General features: G+C 47.0%; 1 protein-coding gene and 1 non-coding gene across 2 annotated transcripts; one reads left to right on the top strand and one right to left on the bottom strand.

The window, feature by feature from the left end:
- Nucleotides 1-6,426: 6,426 nt before the first annotated feature.
- trnal-uag (transfer RNA leucine (anticodon UAG)) lies at nt 6,427-6,509 on the bottom strand. Its single transcript has one exon. It is a non-coding gene; the product is annotated as a tRNA-Leu (tRNA).
- Nucleotides 6,510-6,579: 70 nt separating this feature from the next.
- LOC137366214 (histone H2A-like) lies at nt 6,580-6,969 on the top strand. Its single transcript, XM_068028200.1, has one exon. It carries the CDS (start codon nt 6,580-6,582, stop codon nt 6,967-6,969), a length of 390 nt encoding a protein of 129 aa, XP_067884301.1.
- The last annotated feature ends 6,580 nt before the right edge of the window (nt 6,970-13,549 follow it).

The following is a 13,549-nucleotide window of genomic DNA, read 5'->3' as shown; positions in this document are numbered from 1 at the left end:
GGCCACTCGCTCCAGGCCGTGCCGCTTCCCTCCTCTCAGCCACTCACTCCGCCGTCGCCCCGTCACTCCTTGCGGCCCTCCTGCTTCTGCAGGTGGCGCCTGGTGAAGAAATGTGGAAGCGAGTGTCACGGCCAGAGCTAGCAGCTGTGGGCTGGGCTGGGACAGGGCGGGGGTGGGGGTGCGGAGAGCGAACAGCCAGAGTGCGGAATTTCGCCAGTAGGGAGGAGGGGGAGAAAGCGAATTGCAGAGGGGGAGAGCGGTCAGTGGGGTGGGAGCTAGTAGCTGCGTTCGGGTGAAGTCAATCCTGGTCAGTTATATAAACAAATCACAATAACGAATTGGCAGCACATTTTATCCTCTGCCCGATTTTCCTTTCCATCGATCGGGGTACTATTTCACTATCTTCCAATGGAAATTCAATCATAAAATTCCTTTTGTATTTAATAGGATTACTGAAATGTTAAATGGATCTGAGAATTACAGTTAGTATTAGCAAATGCACCCGAGTGAATTAGCACCCCAATCGATGGAAAGGAAAATCGGGGAAAGTATAAAATGTGCCGCCAATTTCGTTATTGAGATTCATTGAGTAATTCGATTCTGCCCAACACTGAAATTGGCGGCTTTTTTGAATTCAACCTTTCTGCCAGGACGACAATTTAAGCCAATGATTTGCTGTATTTTCTAATTCGAGGCTCGGCAATTGGTTAAGACATGCGAATGGGAAGAGGGTGACCAATCAGAAGTGGGCTCGGGATGGCGCGGGCTCAAACTGCAGGAATTCCAGGTGACTGAATGATTGAGCTGAAACTGATCAGTTTCACAAACCCTGTCAGTTTCAGTGCAGGAAACACCGTCTCGGGGGAAATAACATCACAAGTGGGTCTGGTTCCAGTGATGTCTGCTGCAAAACTCCCGGATTCCCTCATTCAAAATCATTTTGAAATTCTATGAAAACAATGAGTGATTCTGGAGGAGTGATGTGGCTTTTCACTGAGGGCATGTGTGGACTGGAGAAATAACTAACTGTCGAGCCTCAGGCACTGTTTACACAGCCCGTTTAGAAAATCAAATCCACAGCACATCCTTGCTGCAACTGAAATGTCAAATTTGGGGATTCTAGTTTTGTATCTCGAACACAGCACAGATTTATTCCAGACATTTCTAAACAGCCTATCCCAGCTCCCGTTTCCAGGTCACTGCTCTCTCTGTGAGGCGGTGGGTGGCTCGTAGAAGAGCCTTTGTTGTGTTTGCTGGAAAGGGTCGAGTTGTTCAGCCGCTGAATTCGTAGAGAGTGTGGCCCTGCCGTTTCAGAGCGTACACCACATCCATGGCAGTGACCGTCTTGCGCTTGGCGTGTTCAGTGTCGGTGACCGCATCCCTGATCACATTCTCCAGGAAAACCTTTCAACACCCCGCGAGTCTCTTCATAGATCAAACCCGAGATCCGCTTGACCCCGCCACGGCGAGCCAGGCGGCGGATTGCTGGTTTAGTGATGCCCTGGATATTTTCACGAAGCACTTTGCGGTGCCGCTTTGCTCCGCCTTTGCACAGTCCTTTGCCTCCTTTACCTCTGCCCGACTTTCTTTTATTAACAGTGGCGCAGTGGTTAGCACCGCAGCCTCACAGCTCCAGGGACCCGGGTTGGATTCCGGGTACTGCCTGTGTGGAGTTTGCAAGTTCTCCCTGTGTCTGCGTGGGTTTTCTCCGGGTGCTCCGGTTTCCTCCCACAAGCCAAAACACTTGCAGTTTGATAGGTAAATTGGCCATTATAAATTGTCACTAGTATAGGTAGGTGGGAGGGCAATATAGGGACAGGTGGGGATGTTTGGTAGGAATATGGGATTAGTGTAGGATTAGTATAAATGGGTGGTTGATGTACGGCACAGACTCGGTGGGCCGAAGGGCCTGTTTCAGTGCTGTATCTCTAATCTAATCTAATCTAATCTAAAATATACTTTATTCATAAAAATCTGTAAAAATAAATACATTGCAAAACAGTTCCAAAAAGCAAACAATACAAAGAGTGCAAAGGAGATCAGTTTCCTTCAATACAGGAGTGAGTTGCCTCACAACCCTTCCATTTCATTGTCATGCCATGTACATTTTACAGCAAACCAAATATTTTCTGGCTACAGTTCGAGGGGTTTCCCATGGATCCAGCTCCTCAGTCCAGCGTGGTGAGGGGAACTTACACAGTGGTCTTTCCACATTGAGCCTTTGCTGCGGCTGCCCCAAGTTTTAGTGCGTCCCTCAGCACGTAGTCCTGGACCTTGGAATGTGTCAGTCTGCAACATTCGGTCATGGACAACTCTTTGCACTGGAAGACCAGCAAGTTTCGGGCAGACCAAAGGGCGTCTTTCAACGAATTGATAGTCCTCCAGCAGCAGTTGATGTTTATCTCGGTGTGCATCCCTGGGAACAGTCCATAGAGCACAGACTCCTGTGCTACAGAGCTGCTTGGGATGAACCTCGACAAAAAGCACTGCATCTCTTCCACACCTGCTTTGCAAAGACACATTCCAGAAAGAGGTGGGCAACGTCTCTTTTCCACCACAGCCACCTCGAGGGCCGCGTGCGGATGGGGTGAGACTTCGGGTGTGCAGGAAGGATCTGACGGGGAGGGCTCTTCTCATCATCAGCCAGGCTACATCTTGGTGCTTGTTTGAAAGTTCTGGTGATGAGGCATTCTGCCAAATGACTTTGGCAGTCTGCTCAGTGGACCATCCGACAGGATCCACCATCTCCTTTTCCCGTAGGGCCTTGAGGATATTCCGTGCAGACCACTGCCTGATGGATTGGTGGTCAAAGGTGTTTTTCCACAGAAACCTTTCCATGAAGGATAGGTGGTACGGCACAGTCCAACTGGATGGAGCATTCCGCGGCAATATGACCAGGCCCATCCTTTGCAACACCGGGGACAGATAGAACCTCAGCACGTAGTGACACTTGAAGTTTGCAAACTGGGGATCTACACACAGCTTGATGCAGCCGCACACAAAGGTAGCCATAAGGATGAAGGAGACGTTGGGTACATTTTTCCCGCCCTTATCCAGAGGTTCGAACATCGTGTCCCTCCGGACTCGGACCATCTTGGATCCCCAGATGAAGCGGAAAATGGCTCAGGTGATTGCCACAGCGCAGGAATGCGGTCTGGGCCAGACCCGCACCACGTACAGCAATGTGAGCGCCTCGCACCTGATGACCAGGTTCTTACCCATAATGGAGAGAGATCGCTGCTCCCACATGCTCAGCTTATGTTGTACCCTGGCAACTCGCTACTTCCAGATTTTGGTGCACGTCCCAGCCCTTCCAAACCATATCCCCAGCACCTTCAGGTAGTCTGACCTAACGGTGAAGGGGACAAAGGATCGGTCAGCCGAGTTCCCAAAGAACATGGCCTCATTGGAACATTGGCTCCCAAGGCCAGTTCGAGCTGGTCGCAGATGCTCATCAGTCGGCGCAAAGACAGTGGATCCGAGCATAAAACGGCGACATCATCCATGTACAGGGAGGTTTTAACCTGAGTGCCTCCACTGCCTGGGATTGTCACCCCTCTGATTCTCGCATTCTTCCTAATAGACTCAGCAAAGGGTTCAATACTGCAAACAAACAAGACAGGGGAGAGAGGACAGCCCTGTCTGACTCCAGATTGGATCGGGAAACTTTCTGATTCCCACCCATTGATTGAGACTGCACTACTGATGTTTGTGTAGAGTAGTTTGATCCAATTGCAGATTCCTTCCCCAAACCCTATTTTGGAATGCACATCCATCATGTAAGTGTGCGATATCCTGTCAAAAGCCTTCTCCTGGTCCAGGCTGATGAGGCAGGTGTCCACCCTCCTGTCCCGTACATAGGTGATCATATCCCTGAGTAGCGCAAAGCTATCAGAGATTGTCCTGCCTGGTATAGTATAGGTCTGATCAGGGTGAATCACCAACTCCAGAGCAGACTTGAATCGACTGGCTATGTCTTTTGACAGAATCTTGTAGTCAGCATTAAGCAGAAATTGGGCCACCAATTTCTGATTTCTGTCCTCTCCCCCTTCTGCTTGTCAATGAGGGTGATGATGCCTTTCCTCATGGATTCTAACATGCTGCCAGCCTGGAGCATACTCTTGTTTACTGGCAGACATGTTGATTCTTTCCTCAAATCAGTGCACAATAAAAGAGACTGATTCTGTCAGGCTCCTTTTTATACAGGCCACCTGGACCTGGCTGAGAAAGGCAGAGTGAGAGCAGGGAGGGGAAGAGACAAGAGTGAAGATTAAACAGAGAGCTCGATGGAGGAGACACCCAGAGTGACAGACAGAGAGAGAACGGCCCCTCATCTTTCAGCTCCACCTCCAGTTTCCTCCGGGCTGCCAATTTCAAACCCTTTATTAACAGTAGAACCGAAACCCAGCTCTCCACACAAACCCTTCCAGACTCGGCCTTCATAGTCAAGGCTTTCCAGAAAGCCGGAGCTTTTAAATATGGTCCCGATGCAATTAACACTCAGTAATATTACCACCAAAACACAGTCCATTCTATACTAAGAAACCTCCTCAGTAACATCACCATTTCCTCACACATCCACTTCCAGCAGTTCACAGCACCTTACTGCAGCTGCTTGGGGAATCTCCTGTGTAAAGATTGGAGTTGGAAAGCGGCCTTTACCCGGCAGTGTTATTGTCTCACACTGAATCTGCCAGACATCCTGTTCTCTTTATTGCGAGAGAGAAAGCACGGATTTAGGAAATGTTCATTTGAAATGATCTCTATTGAGAACGAGCCCGGCCGTGGGACAGTTATTCCAGTGCAAAGAGCTGTCCATGACCGAGTGTTGCAGACTGGCACATTGCAACATCCAAGACTATGTGCTGTGGGACGGCATTAAAGCTTGGGGAAGCCACCATGGAGACTCAATGGGGAAAGGCTGCAGTCTAAGGGCCTAGTAGGCCATAGTACAGTGAGGGGCTGGAACCCGTGCAAAACCCCTCAGGCTGTTTGCACCAAGGAATGTTTGATGTGTAATGTAAATACTGTAAATATAACCTGTGCAGGCAGGGATAGTGAGATACCTCATGTACATTATTGAAAGAAACTGATCTGTATTGTACCTTATGTAATATTAAATTTGAACTGCTTTGCAATGTAATTGCACAAATTATATGAATAAAATACATATTGTGCAAAAGAAAGCAGCTTTCCTGTCAACACACATCTTGTCTCAGGGCACAACTTTCCTGTGATCTTGTCATACCCAACTTCGCTCTATATCTTCTGACACACACACTTTACAGTCTGTCATTTCCAAAATCAAGCATTCTAAAATCAAAAGATCTTTTGTTCGTTTCTCCTTTCTTTTCATTTCTCCTCTATTCTTCTCAATCACTCCCTTCAACAGTCCTATTCAGATCAAGGTGGAATGTGAATAGTGTCACAACTCACCTGACACTATTATTACCCTTCTTTTCTCTTGTCTCATTCAATGGGAAAGTTTTATTCACCAGTCTGTTGCTGTTTTACACTCTTACCATACCATCTGGTATTGCATCCATCTGAATTCTGTGCTTTCATGGCCTTACATATCTTTTCCTCTTCTGGATGATTTGTTTGCTTCAGTTCCATTCAACCAGGCTGGACCACAGGGAAGCTTAGAACCTTTGCCTTGGACGGGTCCACGTTGATCCATTACATTCAGAATCACCTCCTTGAAATAACTCCATAGTACAACTACAGTAACCACACAGCATCTGCTTCAAACACTCCTCCACATTTTATCTGTTCTGACTGTCAACACCTCCAGCTCTTTTGTTTAAGTGGAACCCATCAGGTGTGTATAGACTCCTTCTATTCTGAAAGCTGTAGCACTGGTTCAGGGAATTCAGCCCTGTTTCTCTACTCGAAAGGATCAGCCATGCTTGATCTGCCTCGTATTTTGCTTTTATTGCAACGTTACAAGACCTCCAATCCTCTGGCACCACACCTGTATCCAGTGAGGGATTGGAAAATGATGGTCAGACCTTCCACTATTTCTTCCCTGGCTTCTTTCAACAGCCTGAGGTACATTTCATCTGGTCCTGATGATTTATCCACATTCAAGGATGCTCATCCCATTAAGACTTCCTCTCTCCTTAAGTTATCACGTCCAATACTTCACACTCCTCCTCCTTAATAACAATATCTGCATCACCCTCTCATTCGGGAAAACAGTAAAGTATTCATTAAGGATATTGGCAACATCTTCCACCCCGATACAAAGGTTACATTTTTGATCTTTTAAGTGCCCTGCTGTTTGCTTAGTTGCCTCTTCCTCCAATGTTTTGTTGCAACATCTTTGGGTCCATGGTTATTTTGTTTGTCCATGTTCTTTCCTGCTTTCTCTCTTTGCTCTTCACCGCTGCTCCCAAACGCCTCCAGTTCAGTCAAAACACAAGGTATCAGAAGTGGGATTTGAACCCTCGCCTCCAGTGGAGACTGCGACCTAAACGCAGCGCCTTAGACCGCTCGGCCATCCTGACTACCTGCGATGTACTATCAATGCTAAGGAAATTATTCATTCTTTGTGAAAGTATTTGTGAGATTGTGGAAATGTCTGGAAGAGGAAAGACCGGCGGGAAAGCTCGGGCCAAGGCCAAGTCTTGCTCCTCCCGGGCTGGACTGCAGTTCCCGGTGGGCCGTGTTCACAGGCTCCTGAGAAAGGGTAACTATGCTGAGCGTGTGGGTGCCAGAGCCCCGGTCTATCTGGCTGCTGTGCTCGAGTATCTGACCGCTGAAATCCTCGAACTCGCCGGTAACGCGGCCCGGGACAACAAGAAGACCCGCATCATCCCCAGACACCTGCAGCTGGCCGTCCGCAACGACGAGGAGCTCAACAAGCTGCTGGGAGGGGTGACTATCGCTCAGGGCGGGGTGCTGCCTAATATCCAGGCCGTGCTGTTGCCCAAGAAAACCAGCGCTCAGAGCTCCCAGAAAAAGTAAAGCGGCCAAAATGTCATCAAATAAACCAAAGGCTCTTTTCAGAGCCACCCACAGTCTCTGTGAAAGGGCTGGTTACTGTCAGGAGGGAATCAGTGATGGAGTTATTGTAACAGTGGATTGACCTGTTTCACATCTGTCCAGGTGTGTTTTCAGTTCCCTCTCTGGATTTCGCTCTGTTTCTCTGCTCACACATCTCCCCCTCCAGTTAAGTGAAGAAGTGAACTACAGGGTGTAGAATCAACAATTTAATAAATCCCGCTGCCTTCGATTTGATAAATCCCGAGATTATCCCGGTACATTAACGGGAACTGGTTCGGAGCTGATGAATTAATTTAATAATGGAAGTGTCCGGGTTAATTCTCTGTTTTTTATTTGGACAGTTTGAATTGTGTGTGTTTTTCTCTCCGGTGATCTGAGCGCCGCTTCTCAATGAGAATCTGCTCCCAGAACAGAGTAAATGCAGGAAGAAAGAGGCCATTCTCGGGCTGTGTGTTTCTCTCCTAACCTGATCTGTTTAGACCGCACTGTTCCCAGAGGACGGAATCAGTGAGAGTTGTGCACACACAGGAGCTGAGTCCACTGCAGCGCTTTAATATGTACCTTCTCCCCGGCCCTCCCTATTCTCCGGACACAAAGTTGTTTGTTCCCCCAGCGACGGGATCGAGTCGGAGATTCTCTCCTCGCAGTGTCAGTGGCTGCAGCCCCGGGGAACTGGCGGTTTCAGTCAGAGTGACCGAGCTACCTTACAGGACTCTCCGCCTGAATTTGTGAACTGAGACTACACCGAACACATCTCCAGTTAGAGTGAGGGCCGGACATCCTTCTGTTTTATTACAGAGAGTGGGGAAAGGGCTGGGTGGAGGGGATGTCAGCGAGTCACCAGGGATCCTGGATTTGCTCCAAATCATTTCCATGTGGAATCTGCAGGCGGGGCCGGGACAGGGATCATTTGATCAGGGGATCAGCTCTTTCCTGAGAGATGTGGGTGGCTCTGAGAAGAGCCTTTGTGTTCAGATGTTTACAAGTTTCCCGCGCTCTTTCACTTCTTTCCAGACCCTGCTTTCTGAGCCTTCGCTGCTTTCGGCTTGACCTTGCTCTTCCATGTCTGCACTTTCTTCAGCGCCTTTCCACCCGCCGCACTCTTGCCTTTTTTGACCTTCTTCGCAGGAGACTTTTTCTGAAGCGTTGCTTTCTTCACCGCCTTATTTGGCGTTGCCGCCGCCTTGCTGCTCGTTTTCTTGGCTGTTACTTTCTTTGTTGTCACTTTCTTGGCTGCTGGTTTCTTCACCAATGATTTCTTGTCTGCTGGTTTCTTCACTAAAGATTTCTTGTCCACTGGTGTCTTCACTAAAGATTTCGGATCTGCTAGTTTTTTCACTAAAGATTTCTTGTCTGCTGGTTTCTTCATGAAAGATTTCTTGGCTGCTGGTGTCTTCGCTAAAGATTTCTTGTCTGCTGGTTTCTTCACTAAAGATTTCTTGTCTGCTGGTTTCTTCACCTTCTTTCCCACTTTTCCCTGGGTTTTCCTTCTTGCTGATTTTGAAGGAGCCAGAGGCTCCCTGTCCCTTGTTCTGCACCAGGGAGCCTTTGTTCACATTCCTCTTGATACTTTGCTTGATCTGGGTCCTGAGCTTCTCCACATCGACACCTCTGCGACCCAGAGCCTTCTTTATGGCAGCCAGGGACATCCCCTTGCGATCGCTGAAAGCCGGCACAATCTTGATTGAGAATCTGTTCGCCCAACGGGAGACCGGCTGGCTTGTTCCGGGGAGCCGCCTTCTTCTTCTTGGGGGTCTTGACTTGGGCGGCGGCGGCGGCTGGAGGAGCCGTTTGGGCGGCTGCACTATCGGTCATGTCCGGGACTCTGCACAAATTCTCTCTGTCAATGTGATCTGGGTCAGAAATGAAGCCGGTGATGGTGGCACAGAGCAACTTCAAGGCAGAGAGAGGACGGGGCGGAGACAAGCTGCTGTCAGCTCCCGGCTTCTGCTGTCTCTCTGTGTTTCTCTCTCCTCACAAACTCTCCAATTCCATTGAAATTCAGAGACTCCAGACTTCCAGACTAGATCCTTCCTGTCTCTCACTCCAGTATGTTTGCTGTTGAAAAGCTTTCACTAGGATTGAGGACTCCATTTTCCATTTAACCTGGTTTTATTGCTGCACTGACCACCCTCTCTCACCCCTCGCTAACATGTTCTCTACTTTTCAACTGAAATCTTGAAATAAAAAAAAAAAATGATCCCGAATTCCCACTTTGGGGCTGAGCAGGGAGCAGGGCGGTTCTTTGACTGGAAAATCATTTGATTTTACACAAGAATGACTCTGAAATCCGGCGATGAGAGCGGACCCACAAACACAGTGGCTTCAGACTAACCCGCCCTCCCCTTTAATGCAATCTCTCTTCCACAATATTCACATCTGCATATTCACAGGACAAACTGTTCCCTGAATGTAGAGTTCCCAGGACAGGTTTTCCCCTCCGCTCGGTCTGTGCTGCGGATTCTCGGGGGTGAGTTGTATTTTCTCAGCTCAGTCAGTGTAAAACAGTCTGGGGCCGGCGCTCCGAATATTGTTTGTTAACCAGAGTCCGCTGCAAGAGCCAATCACAGTTCTGACTTTTTTATTCGTTCATGGGATTTGGGTGTGAGTCCAGAACCAGGGGTCATAATGTAAGGATACGGGGTAAACCTTTCAGGTTGTCCTTTCTCTCTCTGCCGACACCCACCCCCGGTCTCCTCTCTCCCTCTTACTCTCCTCTCTCTCTCTCCATCTCTCTGACAGTTGCAGAGAGCGAGAACTCTCAGCTTTATGGTTAGTCTTTTTTTTAAAATCGCAGCCGTCAGTTTCACAGCTGACAGGTGCTTTGAGCAGAGACAGCACTTCCGAAACTCGGACAAGCTCGGGTTTTTCTGGAGGGCTTTTCAATGAAATCAGAACTTCCGGAATGCTCCGAAATTGTCCGAGGTTCTGAAACGGTCAGCTATGTGGCCTGGTCCAATCTGCACCTTCTCCTTTGTTATCTCTTGCCCAACCCCCACCTCACTTGTTTATAATCTGTGACTTTTCTAATATTTGTCAGTTCCGAAGAAGGGTCACTGACCCGAAACGTTAACTCTGCTTCTCTTTCCACAGATGCTGCCAGACCTGCTGAGTGAATCCAGCATTTCTTGTTTTTGTTTCTGAAACGTTGTCTCTGCTCTGAGGACCTGTCAGCTGTGAAACTGACGGCTGCGTTTTGATTGAAAGTCAGACAGGTCTGGAAGAAGAAGCCAATGGGAAATTTCTCATCCCTGAAATTATCAGTCACGGACCGAACTGTTTTAACGTGGACACTGGTGTCCATGTGCAGACATGTTGCCAACCCCTGTTCTTCACACAGACTTACCAATCACACACTGATCAACGCCAACAAATAATTTGACTTTTTTATTGAAGACTGACAATACTATATACAATTTACAGGAGAGTATTACAGGCACATCTTACCGGGGATCATCCCATCTCCTACTCTGTCACATACTGTATGACATCACTTCCTGAAGTGATGATGCACACACGAGTTACCAATTCCTTGAAACAAAGAGTAGGCATAAATGGGCCATTTTCTCATTGGCAGGATGTGACTGGTGGAGTGCCACAAGGATCAGTGCTTGGGGTTCAATTATTTACTATTTATATTAATGACATGGAGGAGGGGGCAGAGTGTAATATATCCAAATTTGCTGATGATACAAAAATAGGCAGGGCATGTTGTCATGAAGACATAAGGAATCTGCAAGGGGATATAGATAGGTTGAGTGAGTGGGCAAAAACTTGGCAGATGGAGTTTAATGTAAGAAAGTGTGAGGTCATACACTTTGGTCGGAACAATCAAAATGCAGACTATTATTTAAATAGACAGAGACTCCAAAAAAGAGGGATCTGGGTGTTCTTGTGATTGAAACACAAAAAGTTAGCATGCAGGTGCAGCAAGTAATTAAGAGGGCAAATGGAATTTTGGCCTTTATTGCTGGGGGGTTGGAGTTTAAAAATAGGGAAGTCTTGTTAAAGCTGTGCAGGGTGTTGGTGAGGCCACACCTGGAGTACTGTGGACAGTTTTGGTCCCTGTATTTAAGAAAGGATATATTGGCATTGGATACAGTCAAAAGAGATTCACTCGGCTGATCCCTGGGAGAAAGGGGTTGACTTATCAAGAATGGCTAACAAGTTAGGCCTTTATACATTAAAGTTTAGAAGAATAAGGGTGATCTTATTGAAATGTATAAGATTCTGAGGGGGCTTGACAGGGTAGATGTTTCCACTAGTGGGGGAATCTCAAACTAGGTGACTTAGTTACAGAATAAGGGGACAGTCAATTAAAACTGAGATGCAAAGGAATTTCTTCTCTCAGAGGGTAGTGAATGTCTGGAATTCTCTACCCAGAGAGTTGTGGAGGCTAAATCACTGAAAGCATTTAAAGAGGAGGTAGATAGATTTTTGAAATATTGGGGAGTTGAGGGCTATGAGGAGCTGGCACGAAAGAGGAGTTGAGGTCGGGGGCAAATCATCCCTGATCTTATTAAATGGTGGGGCAGTCTTTGAGGTCTGAATGGCCTACTCCTGCTCCTATTTCTTATGTTCTTATAAGGGGGCTACAAAGAGATGTAGATCGGTTAAGTGAGTGGGCAACAACCTGGCAAATGGAGTATAATGTGGGAAAGTGTGAACTTGTCCACTTTGGCAGGAAGAATAAAAAAGAAGTATATTATCGAAATGGTGAGAGATTGCAGAGCCCTGAGATGCAGAGGGATCTGGGTGTCCTAGTGTATGAATCGCCCAAGGTTAGTATGCAGGTAGAGCACTTAATTAGGAAAGCTAATAGAATGCTCACGTTTATCGCGAGGGGAATTGAATACAAAAGTAGGGAGGTTATGCTTCAGCTATCCAGGGCATTGGTAAGACTACATCTGGAGTACTGTCGACAGAACTGGTCTCCTTATTTGAGGAAGGATGTGAATGCATTGGAGGCAGTTCAGAGAAGGTTTACTGGACAAATACCTGGAATGGTGGGCTGTCTTACAAGGAAAAATTGGACAGGCTTGGCTTGTATCCGCCAGAGTTTAGAAGAGTAAGAGGCAACTTGCTTTAAACACATAAGATCCTGAGGGTCTTGACAGGGTGGATGTAGAAAGGATGTTTCCCCTTGTGGGAGAATGTAAAATTAGGGGTCACTGTTTAAAAATATGGGGTCGCCCATTTAAGACAGAGATGAGGAGAATTTTTTTCTCTTAGAGGGTTGTGAGTCTTTGCAGTTCTCTTCCTCAAAACACGGTGGAAGCAGAGCCTTTGAATATTTTTAAGGAAGATGTAGATAGATTCTTGATAAGCAAGGGGGTGGTCAGGGGTAGCTGGAAATGTGGGTAATCAGTTCAGCTATGAAATTATTGAATGGCGGAGCAGGCTTGAAGGGCCGAGTGGCCTACTCCTGCTCCTAATTCATATGTTCGTATGCTTGTATGTTTGTATAAAGCCCAAGATGCCATATATTTTACTACCACTCTCTCAATATGCCCTGCTACCTGCAAAGATCGATGCACATGCATCCCCAGGTCCCTCTGTCCCTGAACACTCTTTAGAACTGTGCCATTAAGTATACATTGCCCCTCCCTATTCCTTCTGTCAAAATGCATCACCTCACACTTAACAGTATTAAATTCCATCCGTCACCTCTCTGCTCATTCTGCTAACCTGTCTCTGTCCTATTGCAGGCGGTTCATATCATCCTCACTGTTTGCCTCACCTCCAAGTTTGGTATTGTCAGCAAATTTTGAGATTCTGTTCCGTATTCCAAGATCCACATATTTTATACATAGCAAGAAAAGCAGTGATCCCAGCACTGACCCTCGGGGAACACCACTGTCGACCATCCCCTAGTCTGAAAAGAAACCATTTCCTACAACTTGCTTGTTTCTGCCCTTAATCCAATTTTTTAACCAATTGGACACTGACCCTCCTATTCCATGAGCCTCAATTTTGTTAACCAGCCTTTTATGTGATACCTTATCAAATGCTTTCGTAAAATCCATAGAAACAACATCCACTGCATTTCCTTCATCAAACTTCTCTGCTCCTTCATCAAAAAAATCAATTAGATTAGTGAAGCATGATCTGCCTTTTACAAATCCATGCTGGATATCCTTAATTAACTCAAACCTCTCTAAATGTCCATTGATATTTTCCCTGATTATCATTTCTGAAACCGTACCCAGCATTGATGTTAAATTAACTGGCATGGAGTTGCTTGGACTGTCCTTACACCCTTTCTTGAATAAGGGTGTCATTTGCCACTCTCCAATCCCCTTATCCAGTGAAGATTGGAAGATTATGGCAAGCCCTTCCTGGAGGAGTCTGGAAATGCAAGGACTCAACTACCAGCAAGCGTATAAAGCAAGACCCAGGCTCAGGGCCTTCAGTTACCTGGAGGGGAGTCGGAGAGGCAGCGGATCCTGTGAGGAACCACAGTTCAGGAAAGATGAGAAGGTCATTGTGAGCGTACAGAGGAGATTAAGTTCAAGGTTTACCAGCTTATAAGCAAGAGCAG

This window comes from Heterodontus francisci, unplaced genomic scaffold, assembly GCF_036365525.1.
Source record: "Heterodontus francisci isolate sHetFra1 unplaced genomic scaffold, sHetFra1.hap1 HAP1_SCAFFOLD_255, whole genome shotgun sequence".
NCBI classification, from domain to species: Eukaryota; Metazoa; Chordata; class Chondrichthyes; order Heterodontiformes; family Heterodontidae; genus Heterodontus; species Heterodontus francisci.
Note: the sequence above shows the minus strand (reverse complement) of the source record. Positions and strands in the feature narration are given on the sequence as shown.